The sequence below is a fragment of the Coffea eugenioides genome, chromosome 6, assembly GCF_003713205.1.
Source record: "Coffea eugenioides isolate CCC68of chromosome 6, Ceug_1.0, whole genome shotgun sequence".
Lineage (NCBI taxonomy): Eukaryota > Viridiplantae > Streptophyta > Magnoliopsida > Gentianales > Rubiaceae > Coffea > Coffea eugenioides.
Window position 1 is genome coordinate 18,780,857 of NC_040040.1, and position 26,083 is coordinate 18,806,939.

The 26,083-nt window shown below is 34.3% G+C and overlaps 1 protein-coding gene across 1 annotated transcript; it reads right to left on the minus strand.

Moving 5' to 3' along the window:
• Nucleotides 1-1,046: 1,046 nt before the first annotated feature.
• Nucleotides 1,047-14,860, minus strand: LOC113775340. The gene is made up of 20 exons (XM_027320171.1): nt 14,719-14,860; nt 14,151-14,470; nt 13,753-13,827; nt 12,878-12,993; nt 11,640-11,754; nt 11,399-11,527; nt 10,493-10,540; nt 9,404-9,591; nt 9,084-9,280; nt 8,691-8,983; nt 8,284-8,433; nt 7,771-8,178; nt 7,284-7,433; nt 5,717-5,792; nt 4,959-5,086; nt 4,389-4,589; nt 4,158-4,298; nt 3,958-4,083; nt 2,606-2,842; nt 1,047-1,776 (listed from the first exon to the last, which is right to left on the minus strand). Exons 2-20 carry the CDS (start codon nt 14,295-14,297, stop codon nt 1,618-1,620), a joined length of 3,084 nt encoding a protein of 1,027 aa, XP_027175972.1. The 5' UTR covers nt 14,298-14,470; nt 14,719-14,860; the 3' UTR covers nt 1,047-1,617.
• Nucleotides 14,861-26,083: the final 11,223 nt, after the last annotated feature.

Consider the following 26,083-nt stretch of genomic DNA (forward strand, 5'->3'; position numbering starts at 1 on the left):
GGTGCCTCTATCTATGACATGGCACGACGGGCCAACAAATTTTTTTAAAATCCCTAATGGGTGTAGGCGCAACGATCCAAAACTAATTTTTTTGAAAAGTAATGACGCGGCGGCCCAAAAAAAACAACCTAATTATATTGCACAAACAGATATGAATACTACATTTGATGATTTCAATTTTTTCAACGTCTACTACAGAAAAGGAAAAGGATAAGCCAAGATACATTGCAATTGCGACCATGATGGTTTTGTTGGACCATGAAAAAATATAAAATATTCACGTTTAAGAGAATCACTTAAATGAGAAGTTAGTTAAAATATTAACGTTTTGGGTTTTATTAAGTTTCAAGGTTTAGGATTTATGGTTTATTATTAAAGGGTTTATGGTTTAGGGTTTGTTAAATTTGTTAACAAAGGGTTTGGGTAGTGTGGCCATTTAGTTAATAAAGGGTTTGTTAAATTTGTTAATATAGTTATCTATAAGTTACAGATTAACCGTAATCGTATCGAATATAAAAAATTACTACAAGAATTGCGGTTTTTGTGTTGAAGAATTTATATAAAATGCAATTGTATAAAAAAAATTAATAATGTATTCACAAAAACTAATAATTGTTTCTAAAACGCACACGCATTGGGTCCAGTTGAAATAAAGGATTCTTAAATTTAGGATAATTTTATTTTGTACAATGTTTTATGTGCATTGGCCAAGTTAGAGTCTTTTTTTTTTTTTTTGAGTCTAAACATGAAAAAAGAATCTAAAATACATTTCTCCCAATTAGAACTTGTTCACCAATAATTTTCAGCTGCAGCAATCCAGCAACTGGTCTGGTTAAGCTACATTTGACAATTAAGATGATAAATTCGATTCATTAAAGTCATGCACTTTTGTGATTTCATTTGAATCTCCATTTTGACTGACCGAAATAAAGAATGAAATAAGATGTACCTACTGGTGGAAAGTAGAAACCTCCACATCTTACTTGTTAGGGAGCAAATGAATCTTTACCATGCAAGCATTGTACTGTTTAGCATTGAAGCCAATCTTGATCCCACAAGTTTTGCACATAATGAAAGATGCAGCAAGAGGCAGGTTAACAAATGTGGTTCGTCCAATAAACATATTTTTTTTTCAAGATTGATGGTAATTACAAAATGGCCAGCTAGCGACCAACTGAGGAAGGAGAAGAGTAGCCCCTTTCCTCTACAATCCGAAGGTCCAAAGATCAACCTCAAGTTGAAATTGCTTTTATACATAGCATACCAGTGACTGAACTAGTATGGTCATTCCTCAAATGTTGCTGCATTTGTTTATCACAGAAGACAAAATCTGGACGTTGGCTCCTCCATGCCTTGCACAAGAACTATACATGTCTCGAACCACATGAGAGAAAAAGAACAAAAGAATGAATTTACCGGGACAAGAAACAAGCTCAATCGATTTCAAGATCGGGTGCTGGCTGCCTTTATGCCGAATGCTGTGTATATCAGATCTGCAGACACGCAGAAGCAGGAAGAGCTTCACTGTGGAGCATCTTAGCATCCAATTTAATCCACTTTTTAGAGTATCGCGGACGCCTTGATTGATTCGATTAATATACATAATACCTTCTCTTGTCAGCATCCAGCAGCTTTTAAAAAGTGATCATATGGGCTTGATGCTGGTAGCTTGAAAGACTGAGGACGATGTTGGTATTCAGCTGCACACAACAAGGGCACAACTGGTGGTTTGCTTGCCATCCCAAAAGTATCCATGTCCAAGAATGGATTTGTTACCTGCAAAAGTTATGCAAAAAATATTAAGCAATTTACAGTAAAACAGTCACTTGTAAGATCTTGCAGTGAGTGTGTGGGACAAGATCAGGAGCCTGTTCACACTGGTTTTGCTTTGCATTAATGTTGTTTAGGTTGGACTTTGTAAGGCATATCAAGTCATGCAGCACAATGCTGGACCCATTTCAATGTTAGTTGTCACATACAAAAATAAGAGCAAGCTTGTCAAATGCTGATATGTTAGACAGTCTTATCATCTCGCTTATGTAGTCAAATTTGCAGCCCATTGCTAGATTGCCGAAGAACACATGGATTTGTAATGCTGAAAGCGAAATAAATACGAATAGACAAAAAAAATTCTTTTTGCATATGAAGATAAAGTACTGTTGGACAAACTGCCTGAGCACATTAAACTTGCAATGCTTTAATGGTTGACGATATCAACCAAAAATTAAAAGAGAACATCAAAACATGTATGTCTGTATGGGCTATAAAGACCAGAAAGGGAGTTGATTACCTAAAAATCGACTTTAAAGTCAGAAATTGACTTCAACTTAAATATCAAAAAAGTAAAAAAAAAAGACCAGAAAAGATGCTGGTCCAGATAACAATATTGAACTCCGGAACCTTCGTTTAATTAGTAGATAACATCCACCAGTTAATGGGAAAAAGGAAATGTACAGATCATGTGACCCAGCCCTATTCATATATGAATAGGCAAATGACACCATAGGCCAGAAGAGTAGATTTATAGTCAGATTATCACACCAACCAATGAACAGGCAAATGAAATCAATCTATGCTGCAGCAGAGAAGATGAAAAAGAAATTACCAGTTTTAAACTTATATCAGTATGTACATGCGAAACCATTCCTCTATCATTTTCATCAGAGTGCTGAGAAACTCTGATCAACAAACTTTCCTGTCTCTGTTGGTTGTTCATCAAGTAGGACATTTTCTGCTGCTTTCCCATCAGGAGTGCCTCACAGTGATGGGCCATTTCCTTATAAGGGACATCACATGCTGTGCTCACTGATAGTCTTCCCACTTGATGTGCAGTTTCCAACACCTGTTCGCATTTAACAGAAAAGGTTTTAGGTTTTAGTGAAGAATATAACCATAAATCACAACATTTTTTCTGTTTATATCCAATTAGCTTTCCTTGTCTGAGATTAGGCACCCAATACAGCTCTCTTCATTCTATTTCTTAATGAGATAAAAGAACTTCTAGGCCAAGGAGTAAAAGATTTAACATGACATTTAAGCAACTTGATGAAATTAAATCCAATCCTTAGGAAACAGGCTAAGGAATAGAAGATTTAAAATGACATTTAAGAAGCTTGATGAAATTAAATCCAATGCTTAGGTACCTGTTACTCTGACGCATTCCAAAACTAGCAAGACATAAATATAATGGGGTATAAAAACCTTGTCTGTATGTTGTCGGTGGGTGGGTGTGTGCGGGATTAGCTTGTCAGTTAACATTAGAAGGTGTTCCAGAAACATGATCTGCTTCTAATATTTTCCAAATTAAACCCAGGCACGCAAACGTGCATAAACATATTCACGTTTACCAGTTGCATGAGGTCAGTAAATGTGGATATGCATTGAAGGAGGATCCAGAAAAAATTTACTAAGCACATTATGAGACATTAGAATCATGTTGATCTTACAGTGAAACATCAAGGAGACACCGGCAAAGGGTGTCTGGAGTAGAAGAGTTTTTTCCTTACACCAGAAACTAATTGTCAGTAAAACATTATGGAGACACCAAAAGTTATTAGGTTATTAGGGTAATCTCATTTTATATACAGCAAGATAAACATGTTCACAAGCCCGGCTCATCAGTTTATTCCTAATAATATTCAAGACAAATTGTCAGCTTGAGTTTCATACAATCAAATTCCGTATTTTGTGTCAATCACTGAAAAAACTTTGGACATTGACACCAATAACCCATCTGGTTTAAATGCTTCCGCAGATGGAAACTAAAAGCTTAGTCTGCCTGCTGTGGTCCTTATGAACAACAAAAAGCACTAGAGGAACAGCAGATTTAGTTGACATACTCCTCAGATACAACATAAAAAGATAAAATTGACATGCCAGGTTAAAATCCCCTAGTTGTATTTTTACTATTCATAAAATGATAGCTCTCAGCTGAAGTTACATGCAAAAGAAACTTACAGATTCCAAAAGCTGATTGACACTCAATAGGTCAGGAATTTCAATAGCTAATTCTGGATTTTGTTTTGAAATGATTTCAGATGAATCTGGAACAGGATCATCTTCTAATGTGAAAATTGGACCAGCCTGCACAATCAGAAACAAAGGCATGTTAAAAACTTGACATATTAAACATTCAGATTCCCATTAATAACCACTACCTTCTCCTGATTTTCATCATTTTTCTCATTAGACTGCTGTGCATATTCTGAAGTTTCAGTAAGAAACTGGGATCCCAGTGGACAAACATAGTCAGGCAAAAAGTTACTCAGCAACAGCTCTCTTATGTTGGAAACCTCTCCCTGCAAAAGACAGAATTATGGTAAAATTGTCTCATTAATTAGAAAATAAAGGAAATTCATTGATTCAAAAGAATTTAAGTGGACATTTACATCTAGCAAATTGTCCAAACTCTTCACTATAATGGAAACCATGTGTTCCCTGGTCTGATCCTTTGTAATTTCAATCTCCGAAAGACATTTCATAGCAGAACTGTCATCTTCCTTGGATCCATAATCGACATTCCCAAGCCTGGATCCAGTATCTACTACCTGTAACTTCGAGTCTCCAACTAAGGACAGAAATGGATCAATCTGCAACAATAGTTAAGGCATTTGTCACCTTTTGCTCATGAAATTTGCAATTAAGATTAACTTTTATGGGTAGTGGAACCAGATAAATGCCTTTCAACATATTTTATCATTTTGATTCATTATTAGAGTATGAGATTAATTTCAAATTTGAGACCCATCAGTAGAGAAACAGGGCAACATGCAGATACGAAGAAGATCGAATTAGCAGCAAGTCACATGCCACTTTCTTTGAAAATACAGCCTTGGCATATTTTATCATTTTGATTCATTATTAGAGTATGAGATTAATTTCAAATTTGAGACCCATCAATAGAGAAACAGGGCAACATGCAGATACGAAGAATATCTAATTAGCAGTAAGTCACATACCACTTTCTTTGAAAATACAGCCTTGGCACATGGAACAAGGGGAATAATGCTGTAAGCTTTTGATGAAAAAACAATCATAGAGGTTGCCAAAACAAAAAGAGATCTGCGTCTTGATGGTGGCACAGGCCCTGAAAACGTAATGGATGAAACCTGAGCTTAACTTTGGATGTCAAATTTTTCTCAAAGCAACATATCAAGTTCAAAAGACATGATCAACCTACACTTGTGTTCATATCTAGGCAACTTCCAGGAGCTGTTTTCAACACCATGAATTTCAATACACGTTCAATCAACTTAGATCATTGCAATAATTAAATTGCTAAGAGTGTTGTGTACTATACAGAATGGAAAGGTTATGATGGTTATACATCATTATCAGTTACCATCCATCAAAGTTAGAAGATCTCAGACAAACTAGTATAGTTAATTCCAAATGAATTTTATGCGTGACTAAAGCTATTAATTCAGTAGAGCTTGAAACCAAAATTTTCTACCATTCCAGTCATTCAAATGATACAACTTTCTCAGCTAATTCAGAAAACACTTGATTTGGCCCCAGTGTGAGTAACTTCCAGAAGAATTAATGTAAAAATGGCAAATGTATGTTTGATATTCTATTTGTGTTCTAGTGCAGTTGAGGTAGTCAGTATCCCGACTTCCTATACACCACAACAGTAATCTGAAAAAAGTGGTTTAGAAAATTCAATCCTTTCCTACTTAGTCAACAGATGTGGGTACATTTAAGCTTGCAGGTTTACCTCCTTGAGCCAGAGAATAGTGACGCAATGAGAACGCGAGTTGAAAGCTTTGAACTAGATGGTCTCGAGATGAATTCTGCAAGAAACATCAAGTGGAATAAGATTTGTAACTCAAAGCTGAACACCAATAACCAGCAAATTCTGCAAGAATTTATTTTGTTGCATTTTGAATAGTTAGTAACATAAATAACTGCCAAAACAAAAAGCATCCCATTACAGATGTGTAGCTACATGTAAAGTTAAACACAAGGGTGAAGCCATGCTGAAATGAGGATGGGCAATTGGCCCGTTAACTTTGAAAAATTCCTAAAGTTGGCTTGAAAAACATTAAAAATTTTAATTTTGTCTTACATTTACACCCCTGATATTTCTCAAATTTCCTTTTGACCTTTACATAGTAATTATATTTATCCCCTACTTTAAACATGAACACATTCAAAATGATAAATAAGACATTAGTTGAAAACAAAATAAGTATTTTAGAACTTTCGGTACGTAAAAATTAATGAATGATCTTCATCTAAGTTCATTTTCCAGGAAAGATGGTTGTCTAGTGCACAAATCATTGATCATATCATTGCTTCACATTATTTTTGTCTGTGAAACTTTTTATAGTTTAGAAAATGTGAAACAATCATCGTGCTAGTTATCATATTTCCTATACTATTATTTATTGCATAGTTAGATTTTTCCTTTGGTGATAATGTATGTACACTGAAGCAGTCACCTTCCTTACCTTGGAGTCCTAGTTCTCCCAGTGGTTAAAGAAAGATTAATTTCAAAATCTATTATGTCTCTTCCATTGTTACCTATTAAGGATAAGCATGATTTAAAAAGCATTATTGGCATTTCTCCTTGGAGGCAATATTGTTGTCCAAACATGTGAAACAAAGGAAGTAGAGAGACTCACTAATTGAAGAAATCAAAATGTGAAATCAGACTACTAGTAAAAATATGAGTAGTAAAGTTCAATGTTTAAGATGGAAAAAATTGAAAAGGAATTCTCTTTCCAAGAGCAATCCTTAAAAATTTGTACATATAAATAAAGAGGCAGAGCCAGAATGTTTGGATCCAGCCTAACTTGCAACAACTCTGAGGAAACTGTGGTGTCATATACAAACTTTAAATCAGATCTGTTATATTGCAAATCGTCATAGCTTTGAGGATTAATGTATTCCTGTAATTTCACCATATTAATTATACCAGATTAAATGAGAGAGAAAATAATATAAGAAAGAAGTGTCCAGAGTCTGTTAATTCAACAAGCAAAACTTGAGAGACCACTGTTCTCCAGAAGTTGGAAGTGAATAATTAATAGCAACATCCGAACAAAGGGGAAAGGAGAACTCATTTTAAAAGTACAAAGCAAGGCAAGCTACTTAAGTTACAGAAGCTAACAGAAGTGTGAATCAGGTTGAGGCAAGGACACAGTCATTGGTGTTACTTTAAGTTGAACAGAACTTACAGGATAGAAATTGTATGAGAAAAACATTTATTTTTCAAAGTATAAAAATATCATAATGAATACAATAAAATCAAAACCAACAGGCCAAAGGAAAGAAATTACCTTGGCACGAGAGAACAACAAAACTAGGCAATATGTGTGAGCAATAGCTTCATAGTTTTCAGGCATATTTGCAGGAGATATGGACTGTGCCCATATTGATGAAAGCAACAGACTGATCTGGTGGCTACTTAAACGAAGAGAAATAGGGTCCTGAAATACAAAGGAGGATGTAAGTCATAGTACTCGATGAACCAAATACATTGATTTGTCAATGGATAAAGAGAGTCACTTCTCAAATTAACACTAAAGCTACTATGCAAATGAGCTATTGGCATAAGGGGATCCAATTTCAGTTTCCCAAATATAAATAAAGAGTGTGTGACTCAACATATCTCATGCAGTAAAGAACTTAGAGAGCTAGCAAATACTGGGCCTTCCAACTTGAATTGAAGAGAAAAACAGAGGAAATAAAAGCCTAGGTCAACCATGCTACAAAAGATTAAGATGTCCAGAATAATTAGATAGGAAAAATATCTGATAGGCTAACCACTGATGTCTTGTTTTTGGAATCTGCATCTGCAGGTGGATTTTTGAAGCTATAGGCTCTACTATATGTTGATCTAATTCTGCTTAGCATTCCTTCGTTGACTCTACTTTGTACTTCATCACCAGTAGGCTTCTCCTTGACCTCCTGAACCACACTTTCTCGTGAAGAGCTTCTGGTTTTCAGCTTTTCAAAAAGAGCAGCTGAAGACGAAAAAACAGAAACAGTTCTTGAAAGTGTTCTTTGAAGATCTGTAGGCTTCTTTGACTCAGGCTCTGCCGAGCCTGTGTACGGGCAAACTGAAGATGGCACAAGCACTACTGAAAAGATTCGGTGGGCTCCAACCCGTGTTTCATGATCTGGATGAACCATGGCAGGGAGTAACTGATGAAATAGAGACTCAGGAAATGCCTGAGGAGAAAAAAATATCAGAATGGAGCTTTTTGTAAAATAAAATAAGAAAAAGAAGACATATAATTTTGATTTTGAAGAGACTCTGCCTTATATTTTCCTTACTTTATTTTGGTAAGACGAATTTGGCATTGTAGCTACAACTTGTGCTGTCCGATAAACTGCTGCAATAGTAGTTCTTGCTATGACTGTAATGGTTGAGATGTTTTCTAACATGACAGCCATGGCATCAAGGATAGGGCCTGCATCACCAACCTGTTTTACAGATGTAGGAAACAAACGTTAAACTTTGGAAAGTCCAGCTCAACGACAAAACTCAATTGAGCTTTTTTCATTGAAAATCTCCATTAAGTTAGAATTGAATTCAGCAAATAATTGTGAGCATATTCACACTATGCGTGTCAGTGTGGCGCTTCTCTCACAAATCAAAAGCTATTTTTGCAAAGAAACAAATCTTTTAACAGTTGAATCTGTAGTGAGTGATACTTATCCATTATTGATGGTAGTCTCACCTTGCATGATAACTGTACAAGGCACTCATCTACTGCCTCTCTAAATTCTCTGTTCCACTTGATTAAGTCAGCGCCCAGATTTGCATCATCAAGTGAATAATGTATGCTTTTTCTAAGATGCCTCATAATATCAGTTACTGCCCCAATAATAGCTACTGAACCCAGAGTCTTTGTGTCTTGAGCAAGGGAGGTGGCAACCTTAACAATGTCAAGCTGCATATCAGGTTGTTTAAGAACATTTTTATGATCAAGATGCTTGACTAATATCGACAGGAGAAAGTGTGTATTCTGCCCTGTGTTATAAAAATACAGAAAAAAGTGCTCATTAATGTCTTTTTCGCCACGGGTAAGTGATAATTTATCTGAACAATGGTTAAAAATAAACATTAGTACCTGAACCATCCATTATTAGCTGCATGTCCTTTAAAACAGGAAAAGCAATCCCATATCCAGATTCCCATAGATTTCCATTATCAAAATAGCGAAATAAAGACTCAAGAACACGTCGCATTGTTGTAGCCTCCTTGCCTATCTTGGCCATGTTATGAAGGCACACCCGAGACCAAAAGCAGGGATCCTGTGCATCTTCCCTATATAAAAAGGCAAACCAGCACAGTGAGGATACCGTGAAAAACAGAAAATATCCACCATAATTAAGAAAATTATCAGAAAGAGAGTAAGTTCAGGCAGAGTTTGTCATCTGAAAGATATACATTGGGACATTTGCTATGCCTTTGTCATTCACAATCATCCGCCAAGACGGAACCTTTGTCAAAAGGTCCAGTGGAGGCGAAACATGGCCCTCACCCTTACGTACTTCTTGCACCCACTTATTCTGGTTAGGGTCCTGCAGCTCCTCCTTACATGGTGCTCCATAATTTTCCAAGACAACTGAAACAATCTGATTACTAAAAGTTGTTAGTATATCTATTGCAGATTAAAATAGTAAAATGTCCAGCTCCAACTTTACAGTAAAAAGTTTAGTAAACTGGATCAGGCAATACAGAAGATACAATTCACATAACAATTTGACTTCATATTAGCTGCAAATTGGCGAATTCTGTAATATAAATGTTGTTTACATGGTTGAAAACACAAGATAATCTAACTGCAAAAAAGAAAACATGGGTAGCTAGCTTTCAGGAGAATGATGGCCTCTCATAGTAGAAGGAGAATGATAGCCTCACATACACTTCTAATTTCACACACCATTGGTGAAATCCAAAGCAAGATTGAAGTAGGACTCTCATAGTAGCCTTTTTTTTTTTTCTTGGGAAGAGCTTTACTAAACTAGTGAACTACTGGATGCAAATTAATCTTTGTAAAGCTAAAATTATTAAATTGCCTCTTCCATTCATATTGATAAATCACCCAATTTTCTAAAGGATAGTTTTGTATGTAGCAGTGCCTGTTAAACATAATAAAAATACCCAAAGCCCTCTGAAGTTTATAGGTATATGCCAAGCATCAGTTAATGGATACTCATAACTTAAGATACGTAAAGTAACAAAAATGTCACATCAGATTAAGCTTTCTGAAAAGTTAGAATGTGTGATTTCTGATTTAACTTACTGGTGCTCTTATTTAATCTGTGGAATGAGGAGGCAAATAAGCACAAACTAATTTTCTTGCTTTATTTTGTAAACATAAACAAAAAAATTGTAAAACTTATTTTAGGGGCATAAGATAGTATGTTATACTCTCAACAACCATGAGAGCTAGAAGAATTGAAAACCTGACAGTCAACAATTCTGAGTGAGTGAGAGACAGAGGTAAGAAGTATGTCAGAAGAATCTGCTTACATTGTCAAACTCTGCTGAAATATGGCAATATTCACCCATGAACCAGACCTGTACAACAACAAATGATGTGACAAGGTAGACAATAGAACTTAGATGCAGATATTAAGCTTTGGGTGTTCATCAGAACTCACAAATATGCATATACATAAAAATGTCAGTTCTCAGAAAAATTTGGGCAGGATCTGCTTTCCTACATGGGACTCCTTCATTTCAAGTAACTTTATAAGGCATAAATTAATATTCTGATGATGTCAAGTGTTTGAAATAGACAATGTACAAGTGAATTGGAACCTGATCACATGAAAACTATCATCTAGGGATTGGCTAAACACAAATGTAACTTACAAACCAAGTTAAAGTTTTTATACCTGATAAATTTTAAGTTAGTCCTTGAGAACTTTTCTTGTTCCTTTAGACTATGTTAAATAATTATATCTCCAATCCATGATTTAATCTTGTGATCTCAAACAACGAAAGTAGATTTCAAACAGCAAGAGTTAACAATTAATGAATATGGAGAAGTAATTTGTGAGAGGTATATTAATCATGAAGAAAGAGAAAATGAAAATTGCTGAGTATTCTCTGTATATTTGGTAGACATATTTATCTACCCAAAGAGTGCACAGGCTGCTGCTCTACCACTGTCTAGAACACCATCAATTTTCTATGAAACACCTGCTACAAGGGTAATAAACACTTAATGCTGGTCAGAATAGATGGCTCATTTGAATTGTTGAGGCAATCAAATGCAAGAACTCTTATTTCCATGAATATTATCTGCCTCTTCCAAAGTAACTTGAGGTTATTGTTCCCAGAAATATTTTTACAAAAACCCATACATGTGGAATGCTATGACTGTCAGTTGAAAGCTGAATTAGCAACATAATGGATATATCAATAGAATACCAGGGCGGCAAGTGATTGGAGCCCAGCTGCACGGAGATGCTTTGCTCTCTCATCATCTCCAACTTCTTGAGCAAATTGACAAAGCTTAGGAATGAACCCTTCTAAGTTAAACATGTAAGTCCCATCTTTCTGTCAAAAAGAGCAAAAAATTATGCAAATTTTATTAGGCCAAAAGATACTTGGCATGAGTCATCTAATAATCGTCGTGATAACAAAAGCTTACTCATAAAAAAAAAACAACCTGGTTATTTACAAAATCAAAGAGAGACTGGCATCCTGTGATCAGTATGTCATCCTGGCGTGTCTGCTCCAGCAGAGTGTGAATTATGCTTAATAAACTATTTGCAAAAAGAGGCCTGTCAAAAGATTACATATTCGTAAATTGAAGCTTTTCTTTAAATTCACCCAACATAAACAGGTCAAAGCATCTTTCTTCTATTTGCAAAAAGAGGCCTGTCAAAAGATTACATATTCATAAGTTGAAGCTTTTCTTTAAATTCAGCAAACATAAATAGCTCAAAGCATCTCTCTTCTATAATTTTTTTTTCTGGCAGGGGAGGGTTGGGATTTAAGAAGCGGGGAGGGGGCAAAAGGATTTGAACCCAGGACCTCTAAATCCTGAAGAATAGACAAAGTTTCTTAATAAGCTATACTCATAGCTCATGTATTAAGCCAAAACTAAACTGTAGCATAGACAATGGAATTTTAAAAAGGGAAAAAAAAGCCTCGAATAATATGAAACAAAGTGATTCTTGTAATCATGGTATAATTTTATAGAAGGCATTATCAAAAATAAAACACTCAAGAAAGAGCAATCTGATAAGATATTCTAACTTCTGGAGGTGAATATCTGATATCTAGCAAAATAAATATCTTGTCTTCCCCCTCCCCCCCTTCCAAAAATCCAGTTCTTACACGCTCCTTTCTCCAGTTATCACCCACTGCCCAGGTTTTACTTGCAATCAAGTGAAATATCCTTCATGTTTCACCTGCTCAGATGACAAGAATGCCTCTAGAACAACTAAGATTAATATACTATAACAGAACACAATTGAGACAATAGAGATTATTCAGATGAACGACATGAAGCACTCCACTATGACTTTAAAATTGAAATAACAGCATGCATGAAACTTGCAGATTATTAAGGGAATTAGCTATAGATGCAGGTGAATTAAAGGACCAGAATAATTGTTAGCCAACTTGACAATGTTTTGCACGAATGTAAATGCAAAAAGTTCCATGCTTTAGGTTCAAGTTAAGTAAAACATCATTGAAACCCTGTCCAACTTAACAATGAGAAGTTCAGTGCAATTTTAGATGCAGCAACTCTACATACAGAAAGAATGAACACTAACTTAGATCAAGGCAAATTACAAGGGAACAACTCTTCAACAGGAAATGAACAGGTTTATCAATCACGATAGAGAAATATTACAAGGACAAACCCGTAAAAGTAAAAGTGTACAAATTACTTACATTTGCTCCTTGCAGGAAATCAATAACTTCCTGTATATAGACATGACTATTTTCACAGACCGAAAATTCTCGTTTCTTATTTCCTTGTAACATCTTTGCTCGAGCGAAGTTGTTATCTGGTCATAAGAGATCAAACAACTAATTTCAAAATTTGTGCTATTCTATAGAGACCTATACTTGAATTTAAGAACTTCTTCTGAAAGCAGAAAGTAATCTATAACCAGCTTTTTCCTAAAAAGATATAGACTACACAAAGGAGTGGTCTATTGAGACATCATCCAAGATTAACACATTTGCTAAGTAAATCTCACAAGAATCAATAGCTCAGATACCAGTCACCAACTCTTCTGACAAAACAAGAAGGAACTTTTGCTAGAAAAGAAGAAGAAAGAGCAATTGAACAATGATGAGTTTCATGGAAACCTATGATGGGTTGGCATAGGATCTTGACATGAACTGATTCCCCTCGATAAGATGTCAAAGTCAAAGTACAATGAGTATAAGAAGCCTTTTGCATTTGTCCTCCTCATGGAGATTTATGATGAATTGGTTTAGATGGGAACACAAGCGACCTATTACCTACTAAATTGTTTTGCTGTTTAACAACCAGAATTAAGTTGTCTGTTTGACCTTTCCTAAACTCTTTAGTAAACAGTAAAATCCTGAGAGAGGTTTGTGATGATGATGATTGCATTAGCTTCTAACCATAGCTAATTCATTTTTTGCTACCAAAAAACATGAGAGGTGAAATGCAATCAATTTATGAGATTGACTAGAATGAATAGATCAATGTACTAGTCCTAACACATATGAATTGTTGTTAAGTCAACAAAACTGCATATATCACCTCAAATCACTATACAAAGTAGTAGTACCTTAGGGATGCGCAAAGGATTTTTTGCTGCATACTCACACAGTTTGCTAATCTTCCGCTCATTTGGTTCTTCTTCCTGAAAAGTAACAGGAGATAAATTTCCTATGCTCATAAGTTATGTAGCTATTTATCTATGTCAAAGTAGCACTTCAAATTTAACTACATCATGCTAGGAGAAAAAAATAACAAAATCACATTTCAGCAACAGTTATGCGAAAGGGGAGATATACTTAGCTGATCTTCTACACATATACACACACACCACTGGTAATCATTAAATCACAGCGCTAATGCACCAATCTCAAACGCAGCACAGAATTAATGTTGCAGAAGTCAAGATTAGGCACTCAACATCATGGAATTAATGTGATGCAGTAAGATAAGATCTACAGAGCTCACCTGGGACCGCGGGAATATATCTGAGATCAACTTCTTGTATCTTTTAACAGGTTGGCGAGACCTAGCCCGCATCGCTGGGCAAAAGAAACAAAGGCTGCCACATGCTGGCAATACTTGCCTTGAGATTACACCAGAAACAACACTCATTATTAGATCCTAAATGGAGCTCTTTCCAGATCAAAAGAACGAAATTGTCTTCCAAAATTCCTGTTTCCCCACAATGTGAATGCTTTCTTTCCCTTCTTTATCGTGAACCAAATTTCAATATTCTTCAAAACCCAAAAAAGGATTCCAGAAGGGAAATCAAAGCAAAGCTCTTTCTGCAGGAACAAATGAAGGTACTTTCAAGAAAATTCTGGTACCAGCCTACATTGCATTATCAAGAAAATTTAAGGCCAACTTACATCAAAACCTCAAAAACAAACAATTCAAACAAAAGGGTTCCTTCCAAATTATCCAAAAAACCAATCTAAGCTCCTTCAATTCCTCAAGAAAGTAAGATCAAACAGGCATCAAAACGTGACGATAGTTATAACGAGAAAGCTTAAAAGGGTCCAAAAATTTTTACCTCCAGATCAATTCCAGAAAAGAGCAGACCAGAAGGCTGGTAGCCCATCAAAGATTTTCAACAATGTACCGAATCTCCAGCATTCTTTCAGTCCCCCTATAACCCGAAACTTGTGTCCTTCTCTTTCTATAACTGCCTTCCATTTTTTCCTTCCTTCCTTCCTTTTTTTTCTCTCTCTTACAAACTAATTTATGAGATTTTCTTTTATATATGTATTTAGCTATTGATCTTTATAAAATACATCCGGCCGGACAATTAATCATTGGAAACATTGAAAATTGGGTACATGTTATCTTGTATAATGACAAACGTGGGACGCCCAGCATAACATGGAATGGAATGGGGAATGTTTTAATCGGAATTTTTTAAATTAGAGCCGTTGAAACAGCTGGATGTAGGATTATGAAGCAATGCAACAGCATATTCAGAATTAGCAGAATTATTATTCCGGAAAGGTCCTTTGACCGTTGCTTTTAACTGACTTTCGAAATGCAGTCCTTTTTTTGTTTCGTTCGAATAGAAACTCTTTATAAAGGAAATATAAGTTGGTTAGTGCAATTTGCTCCCTGAACTATCACCAACTTGCAGTTCGACCCCTGAGCCATTTATCGTAAACTAGAGTACTTTATAGAGTTCATGCTTTCAATTTGCATAAATAACTCTGAAAATCAATCGCTTTGTGACACATTGGTAACTAGCAAAACTCATTTGGTCTCAATGACCCGAGGTAATTTGTTAGAAATTTATATTTTAAAGTATTAAAGCATGATGATAATTAATAGTCTAGTGAATAATTCCAAGAGACGATGAAATTTAGAAGACATATTGCAATTAACTGAAAATAGAAATAAAAGAGATCGTTGTTTGACATTTGTGAGTTTAATTTTTCCAATTGGCTGAGGAATTCTAGTTCTAGGTTCCAACCAAGGTTTTCTTCTTTTTGATTTGTTATCGGTCCAATAAAGAATCTATAATGTAAGAATTAATCTTTTTATAACACTAATATTGTATACATTAGCAATTATAGATGCATGTTACATATGTAAAATTTAAAATTTAAAATTCAAATTCAAATTGAAATTAATATTCGTGCATCCAACCCATAGTGTATGCATTGTGACTGTGAGTAAAGGAAAAATTAATCGTTATGTTATATAGTATTTTGTTAAGGGTTGATTCTAATAAACCCCGGCCCCTCACAAACTGCCTCTTTCTCACATTGTTCCCCTTGAATATGTAAGTGAATCAATTCACCTCCTCTGCCATATATTAAAAATTTCTCAATCAAGTCCCTTTGGGTTGAATATCCCAGTTTCGACTTGGATTTGGCATGTGTAACGTTTATGATTTTGTGAACTGGCTAACCTACCCTTCCCATGCTGTATAAGGTTTTACAAAAAAGTTTTAAACAAATTCTTGAACTAAGAAAATAAATTAAGACGTAATGTGAATATTACATTTATTGTAAAAACTTTTGAAATTATGAAAGATAGAGCGCATTTACTTAAAAATTATATTTTTTTATACGTTTTGCAATTATAAAAAAAGGTACAAAAAACAGTAGCCATAAGCTAATAATTAGAAAAATTAAATGCAATTATGATTAACCAAAAGCTGCTCAAAATTAGAATTTATAGCAATATTGGGAATAGCTAAATTATTTTGAAAAAATTTTCATCATTGAAATTAAATTCAATTACTATTAACCGAAAGCTGCATCAAATTAGAATTTGTAGTGATATAGGGAGTAACTAGGTTTTTTTTTTAAAAAAAAAAAACAATCCTTCATTGAGAGTGAGTAATGGAAAAAAAAATTTGGTAATTAAGAATCTGGTGGTAATTTGGTCAACTTCCAAAACCATATGTGTTACACACACTAAATTTAGCCTGAAATTGGACTATGCGATCCAATTATCCCTAATTGGAAAAATTATAATAATAAAAAATTTGAATTGATTCAATTAAAACTTCAGGGAGGCGATGTGAGTAAGAAGCATTTTTTGAAAGAATTTATTAGAATTAACCTTTTTTTATTATGCGCACTAAAAGACAAAGGATTAGCACCAAAAGAATAAAGAGAAAAATGGGATTGGAGGCCACCATAAATCTTTGATTTGTATCCCTTTCTCCTAATCTTCTTTCACTTTTGCATATTCAAATAGGAAAAAAGGGTCCCCATTTTACCTTGTGACTATTACAATTCTCTATTACATTATATCTTTCTTGTTGGGGAAAGGACATTCATCAAAAAAAATAAAGCCTACTGGAAGACTAGGTCCACCCAAGTAACAACGTGATTGGGTAAGGAGTTTTATATATGCCTACTGTCTTTAGAATTCCAAGAATATTCAAAAATTATTTGCAAATAAGCCAAAAAAAAAAAAAAAAAATACAGCCAGCACTCAAATTTGTTTCGGCTACATGTGAAAAAAAGAGATTTTTAATCATGTTTTTTCCAGGGCAGGATGCCAAAGTCTAGGAAAAACATATATAAAACATACGCCTCAGTTTGTTCACTGTATTTTCAACATTGTCGTGATGTTTTCATTCAAACGTACCAAATCCGGCTTTTGTTTAAAGCATTCATTCTTGTTCACAATCCACCATGATTTTTGCTGTGAAGGGGAAAAGGAGAACACTAATAATAATAATAACAACATTGCCAATCAGATAAAAACATACATATAAAAGCAGAAGTAGTAATAATGGCGTTATTAGTTAAGAAAAAAATAATATGATTAATTGGGAAAGAAATGGTACAGAGAAGCGTATGGAGAAATGCTTCAGGATCTAATACTTTTTTTTTTTTTTTGGGAAACCCGGAACAAGCCCTGGCCCCCTCGCTTTGGACCCAAGCCGGCACACCAAATCGGAGGGAAATGCCGCAACCCCACACAACGTTTTACCGGGCGAGTCACAAGGAGCTCCAGGGAGCAGTTTCGATCTCAAGACTTTTTGTGTCCCAAAGAACTGGTGTTACCACTGGACCAACACTGTGGGGACTTCTGAATATAACACTTTCTTAGACCAAATGCCCTAAGTGTATTGGGCAATCATTTTATTTGGATATCACATTTTTGTAAAAAATTATTTGCTTGCATTATAAACACGATTTTCAATTAATATTTTTATCTTTCTAATCACCTTTTATTTCATATGCATCACATCATAAAAAGTGCTACAATAAATATTCTAAATAATATTTCAAATAATCTCCTATCCAAAATTCCAAACACACTTAGATTACGCATTTCGCAAACCCCACATCATGGCTCCGCTGATTTTCTAAAAGTGCGTAATGATATTTAGGCTTTAAATGAAAAGGAAAAAAAATGCTATATATATATAGAAAGTAAAGGATTACAAAATTAAGAAAAAGGAAAATGAAACTAATTTTTGTGTGTATTTGTAACTAGAAAAGCTTAAAAGATTAAAACTACTCACGTAATTACGTGTAAAGATAAAAACCTCACAAAATGAGAGAGGTCGGAAGAGTCCGGAGTTGTATAAAGAGGCTATTCTTGTATAATTATATTTAATTTTGATTCTAGATAATCAATTTTTAAAAATATTTTCATTTGTGTTTGAATCTAAAATTTAGACATTTTTTAAGAACAAAATAAAAATAAAATCTTGAATTTTATTTTTATTGATAATTAATTTTATAAGGAAAAATGGCCAATTTTGTCCCTAAAATTTTTGTTAGTGCCGATTTAGTCCATAACTTTTATTTCTGACTAATTTGATACTTGAACTTATTTCGCAGTTCCAATTAAGGACCTTGCGGTGGCACCACTACCTAAAACGAATCTGGCTCCTAATTGACTAATTAAATAGGGATATTATCATGAGACTGTAATAAAACAAGTAAATCGTATAAAAAATCACCAAATAAAACTTTTAAATCGTGTAAAAAATCACCAGGTAAAACTTTTTAAAGTTTAATATTGTGATTTTTTTACACAATTTACTTGATTTATTATAACCCCATGAGTGATGTTCCCAAAATACCATTGTTTAGTTGGTCAATTAAGAGCTAGATTAGTTTTAGGTGGTGAAGCCACCACTGAAGTCTTTAATTGGAATTGCAAAATAAGTTCACATATCAAATTGGTTAGGAATAAAAATTAGGGACTAAATCAGCGCTAGTGAAAAGTTTAGGGATGAAATTGGCTATTTTCCCTTTTTATAATCAAGTCTTACAAAGTTTTACGGCAAATAGGAACAGGCCAGAAGTGCCCATCGTAAGTAATTCATTTTCATCTGTATCAATGTTTTGTTTCTTAATCCAAATCAAAGAGGCAATCTTGCCATTTGTGCTGGACCACTTTCACAGTTCAGCCCCTCTCTGCATCTAGCCATTGATTCCCTCGAAAGTCATGAAATGAGGGCTTAAAGTACAATCCTAAGCTGTTGGTGTAAAATTGTAAATGACCAGATAGGTTTCTAAACTGCGAAAGAATTTATATACTCATCAAAGATCTTATTTGAATAGAGATACTAATAAAAAAAAGTTTGTGAAGCAAATTCCACATCCTATTTGATCCATAAATGTAGTTTGTGGGTTTTTTAATCATATTTTTGTAGCTATATATCTTAGATGTCTACTGTTAAGGTATTGGTGAATTGAATCAGTTGATTTGTGAATAAACTCATGATGACTAAAACTGAATCAACTTGCATAAATTTAGGGCTCAATTAAACAAATTAAAAGTTGGGTGACCAAATACGATTATGATGAAACTTCAAGATTTTTAATGTTATTAATCTAAACCCAAATGGAAACATTTATGGCAACGTCAATGTCAATAAATTACAACTCTCTATATTATAAATTGACATCAAATGGTGGGACAAATACTAGTAGCATGTAGTAAGGCCAAAAAACTCAAACATAGTGAGATTTGTTTTTTTGACTTTTAAATTATGGGGTCACACCGTTAACTGTATTAGAATAGAGTCTCATTGGCAACCCTAAATGCTTGGCTTGAATATAGAGAAATTTTTATGGGAAAGTGATGAAGTGTATAAAGTGAGGTAATAGGAACTAACAATTATTGTTGGCACATAAGAAATTTCGGATTTGGTTTCTTCGATCTATTGAATCTCTTAAATCTCACCCAAAAAAAAGAGAGATGAAAAATAGAAAAATTCTCACAAATTTATCGTAGGATATCTGACGTGTGCGGGGTATACATATACAATTTAACTCATCCACAATCAAGTTTTACATTTATAAACTCCTAAATACCCCACACGCGATTTATCGTAAGTATATGAATCGTGAGCGAGTATAGGATATTAAGGGTAGATCCCATACGGAAGATTGCAATTACCGGTGTTTTTCGAACTCTTTTATTATCTAGACTACCATAAATATAAAAGTAATAAAAATTAACACTAGAAAGCTCCTAGAGATATGAAATTTCTTACTACTCTTGCAAATGACATTACCGGTTACTTGTATGTTATTATTTTGGCTAGTTATGGCGTAATTTCCTAATGTATGTGAAACCTACTCTCGTAGTGAATCAACTATACTTGTAGTTAAACCATACATACTCTCATGGTTATGAAATTAACTCCAAACTCATTTCTTCTATGAAATTACATGAAATAAGTCACTAAAACCACAAAGGTGCACCTCTACTCTCGTGAGTGTACACCCTAGGTTTATCATTTTCTTGAACTAGTGTTAAATTCCAATTCTCATTGCAAACTTAACACCTTTAGATAATTACAACTAATGGCCGGTTAATCATGATTAGAAAAACAAAAGTGATAAATAACTTGGTCAAATAATATCACCAAATAACCAAATAAACATCATTAACAAGATATAGCAAATTCAACCATAACTCTAGGCATAAACTTTAACTAAACATGATAAAAACACAAAACTAAACTTGTATTATAGCTAAACATGAAATCAAATACAAGAGAGAAAGTAGTAGAAGAGATATCACCCTTGTCACATGAGATCAACCTCTCCATCTTGCTCCTCAATCTTCATCCAAATCTAACTACAAATACAAGATGGATAAACTACACTACCTATACTATACTACTCTAACTAATGAACTAAAGAAACTCTAGTGAAGACTATATTTTTGGTGAGTTTCTCTAGCCTTTCAAAGTTGTCAAAATATCCTCCAAAGGCTTCAAGCTCAAGGTGAGTTTTACAATTGATGTAAATTGCAGTTGATACAGAGGAATCAAGCTCAAGGTGAGTTGTTACAATTGATGTAAATTGCAGTTGATACAGAGGAATTCAAACTCAAGGTGAGTTGTTACAATTGATGTAAATTGCTCCTTGGAATCACCAAAAGATGCTTCTTGAATTCTCTATACTTGTTTGCTCAGTTCCAGCAGGAATTCTTGCAGTACATTGGTCAAAAAACTTGTGTGAACAGAACACAAGTTGCAGAGTCGAAATTGGGGATCCGAGGGCCAAATCCGAGGTCGGATCACTCAAAATACCCCTCAGATCTCATTTTTCTTCATTTTTACCTTCACTGTACATTGGGATCCGAGGCCTACAAAAATGGATCCGAGCTTGGATCCTCTCGTCGGATGTAGCTTTTGATTGCAGAAGTTTATTCGAGATCGGATTTAGTACAGATCCGAACTTGCGCTATTTTTGGTCCAACTTCAATTGATATTTTCTCGACATTAGAGGCCGAACTAGCTCTTGTGTGAAACATGAAAGTAGTCCTTTGAGTTAGTTTTCCAATGCATCAAGAATCATCTAATTTGGAGCTCTGTGGACCAAGAAATGACCAAAATACCCTTGACTGGTCAGAACCTTGTTTCAGCTTTCGACCATCAGAGTTGCACTTTAGTATTTCGACTTTTTGACTATGAAAACGACTGAAATGGATTTCTATTTCTTCATATCAAATGTAGATCTAGCTTCAAAATAGTATAAGAATTATCTCAATTCGATCATTGTAGCTCAAGATATAGGTAAAATACCATCAGGTGTCGATACTGTTTTTACTTGCATTTCTTCCTTTGAATGTTTTACATTTCATGTCTTCTTTAAACCACTTCAAATCATCAATAATCATCCCATTCTCTTCTCAATTGATAATTGAATCCTTAAACCTACAAAAACATGAAGTTTTTGCCATTAAAATCCATAGAAATGCAATTTTCACACTTTAAACCATAAAATGCATTTTTTCACTAGAATCTTAGTTAATTAGCTATAAAAATAACTAAAACACACCAAAATTAATTAATAAAACACACTTAAAACACTCAAAATATGTACTTATCAATATCCCAGAAGATAAAAAAACTCCCTTCTTGTGAATCAAAACCTTTGTTCAAGTTGGCCCCAAATTCGTTTTCAAGCTTGTCTAGCTCATGCCTACCAGTTCATGTTCGAACGCGGGTAAATACAAATGTTTCCGGTACAAACAACCATACAACCATATTCAAGAACAAATTAAGGTCCTCGTTTCAAAGAAAGGGTTTGAACTCTATGAGTGCAAAGGGTAATAAAATTATAAAATCATTTATGCCATCCAGTATCCAATTTATTTCCTCGTTCTTCAAAAGCAATATCCCGGTTGATTTTTGGAATTTTTATTAAAATTTTTTTCAGCGAGGAAATGGTGAAATTTAAGAAGCAAGAAAAGGGAAAGGAAGATTTCAACCCAACACCTCCGAATCCATCCTAAGACCTTGATTCTTGGAATTTCGTATGAATATACTGCTAAAGATAGAGGATAGATCATACCGATATAGAATCTAGTAATCTAACTTTTAGTGCATATAAGCTAGTTCATTACCGTCCAAACTATCAGAAATCAAAAGTAATCATATGACAAAAGAAATTATACGAAGCCTAATTTTCACGGAGCAACGTCTACGCAATTTGAGCTTTGATTGTCAGTCCAACTCATGCGTTAACTTGCCGGGTATTCCCGGGAGTCTTGATTTCAGTTCATTGCTGAACTGATTCATGGTGACAAGTGATTAATTTACGTAATAATTGTCTAATATTTTATATTATTTTTAGTCACTTTGGTTTATAATTTGGAGAAAATGAATCACTTTTGGGCCTTTATAATTGGTTGAATAAATGTTTTTTAAGTAATTAAATGAGTTTTTATCACTTTTTAAACTTGGAATTTTGTGTATTTTTGACAGTTTTGACACATTTTCGTATTTTGGCTATAACTTGAGCTACAGTGATCGGATTAAGATGATTCTTGAACCAATTTGAAGATAAGAGATAGATCTATAAATTTGGTGAAGACATCTAAATCCAGTTTGAAGGTTTTCCAAGTCAAAAAGTCGAAGTACAGTAGCCAATTTCATTTGGTCGAAGCTGAAACAGGGCAATGAGCAGTCAAGGGTATTTTGGTCATTTCTCAGCCTACACAGATCCAAATGAGATGATTCGTGATGCATTGGAAAGCTAACTCAAAGGGCTACAAGTTTCATGTTTTGGTAAAGAGCTAAATCAGCTTTTATCATCAAGAAAATTTCAGTGGAAGTTGATGCAAAATCGGAGCAGAGCTGGAAATTGAACCAGAAGTGACCAAATGGTCACTGTAGCAATCCGGCCGGAATTTGGCCGGATTCCTGGCCGGATTGTGGTCAGAAAAGGCTGCTTTGTACGCGTAAAACGCAATTTCACCTCCACCAACTCACATGCGTTGCTAGACATGTGAGAAACATCTCCAGACGTAAAAGGAAGGTGGAGGCCTAATTTCTTGACCAACTTTCATCATTAAATAGCCAAATTCATTGCAAATTGGAGGAAAGATTGGAGTTCATAGCAGAAAAAAGAGAGTGAGCTACGGGAGAAAGCTTGAAAGCCTACAAAGAAATGTAGCTCTTTCATCCTCGCTAGTGTTAGTTTAGCTAGTATAGAGTAGTGTAGCTTTTTCCATTCTTGTTTTTATCTACGAATTAGATGAGTGGATGGAGAAGAAAGGCAAGGAAGAAAGCTATGTGACAAGGTTGGTATTCCTTCCAAATTCTTTATCTTTTGTATTTGATTTCCAAGTTTAGTTAAATATAAAGTTCTGATTTGTGTTTATTATGTATCTCTAAAGTTTATACCTTGGGTTTGGTTGAACTTTCTATAATTGTTAGTGTTTATTATTTGGTTATTTGATTGCTATGATTTGAGCAAGTTATTTAGCACTTTGGCTCTTTAAATCATGATTAATCTGGTACCATTGATTGTGATTATCTAAGGTGTTGTTTCTACAATGGAAATTGAGATTTAACACTAGTTCAAGAAGTGCTAAACATAGGGAGTACACTCACGAAAGTAGAGGTGCACCTATGTGGTTTTTAGTGATTCATTTCATGTAATTTCACTGAAGAAATAAACTTGTAGCTAATTTCATAACCATGAGAATAGGTATGGAGTAGTTATAAGAATAATTGATTCACTACGAAAATAGGATTCAAATGCATAAGGAAATTCACCATAACTACCTAGCTGTAGTAATTAATGATCCAAATATAGCACTTGCATGAGTTAGTTAGGGAAATACCACAAACCTAAGGACTTTTAATTTGTCATTTTGTATAATTTCAATAGTTAAATTTGTTAATAATTCCATTGATAGTCTTAAATAATAGAAAGATTTAAGTAATGCCGGTAATTGTTCACTCTTCCCTGTGGGATCGCCGATATATACCCTAAACTACTAGTTGACCTGTATACTTGCAGTGAACGGGTGTAATTCGGTATTTTTTAACTTGTATGTATGTAAAATACCCGTCAAGTTTTTGGCGTCGTTGCCGGGGATAGATTTGGCAATATCGGTGTGAAGAGCAACTTTATTAGTTTAGACATAATATTAGTTATAATGTGAATGTTATTTTCTGTTATTTTTTTTTGTATTTTATGTGTATGTGTTTCATTACCTATTTTTCTTATTAATTTTGCTTTTGAGGTTGTTTAAAAGCAATTTTAGGTGATGAGAAGGGTAGGTCAATTTGGAGGACAATGCTTGAGAAATGGAAGTTTGGAAATGGATGGTTACCAAGTGCAAAGCTCCTTCAACAGAGGTAATCAAGAATTTGCTGAATGTATGTCTTTTGAAGATGGTTTAAGGTGTTTAAAGGCTAAATTTGATGTTATGATGCTACAAGTTCAAATGGACACAATTATGCATGAAATTGAGCAAGGGAGGAATGTTAATGCTTTTAATTCTTATCATGTGATTTGTGACTTGTGTGGAAGTTATCATGCTACTAATACATGTATGCAAGCACAAAATGTGGATTATTATGATGAATTAGAGCATTACAATCCCTGTTTTGATCGATATAGTGCTAATTGGAGCAATTCTCCTGCTTATGGTTGGGATAATCAATGTACATATAGTGATTATTCATATTTTTATGATTACCAACCTGAAAGTGTCCAATATGAATCAAAACCATCTTGGGAGTTGGCAATAGAGAAGTTAGCTAATGCACCTCTACCTTGGGAGTTAGAAAGTGAACCATTAGCTAATGATTCTAATGCATCTTGGGAGCTAGCAGTAGAAAATTTTTCTAATCAATTTGATTCAGCAATAGAAAAGCTAGCAAATGCAACTTCCGACCGTTTTGATAGGATTGAGGAAAGAATAGATGAATTAACTTCTCATTTTGGTAGAATACATGAGCAATTGAATGTATTGTGTGAAGTTATTTCTTCTAATAATTTGCAAAATGATCCTAGCATGAATGGTGGAAATGTTGTATGTGAAAATGGATTGCATTTGGATGAAAATGATGAATCTCAATTATATTTCAATGAGCAAATATCCATTTCACATGATAATACCTTTGAAACTAACTTTGAGCCTCAAGAGGTGAGTTTTAATGACTCATTTTTCACCCCTCTTGAGGAGTGCAGTGAAAGTATAGGTTCTAAAGGTATTCCTGCCCAAGATACTCTCATGACATTTCCTTTGGTAAGTTCTCAAGTGGTGTATATTCAAGGTAATATCCATGAAACACTTGGGATAGGTAAGTCACTTTCATTTCTCATATCATTAGATCATGTGGCTTTGGCTATAAAGTCACCATTTGATAATCCACCACGACCTAAAATGGTGGATTATTCGTTAACTAAACCTCCTTGAAAAAAATGAGGAGAAATAGTCAAGCTATTGACTTTAAAGAAGCGCTTATTGGGAGGCAACCCAATGCTTGTTTAAGTTGCTGTTACTTTGGAGTGATTTTATGTTTAAAGTATAAGTTTGAATAAGTTTGTTGTTTTTCATTTGTAGGTTTTGGAAAAGTGACCAAATGAGGTGAAAAAGGCGAAATTTGATCAAAGATCTCAATACCTCAAATTCAGTAATTGTGGTTTTTGATGCATTAAAGAGGTTTAGAA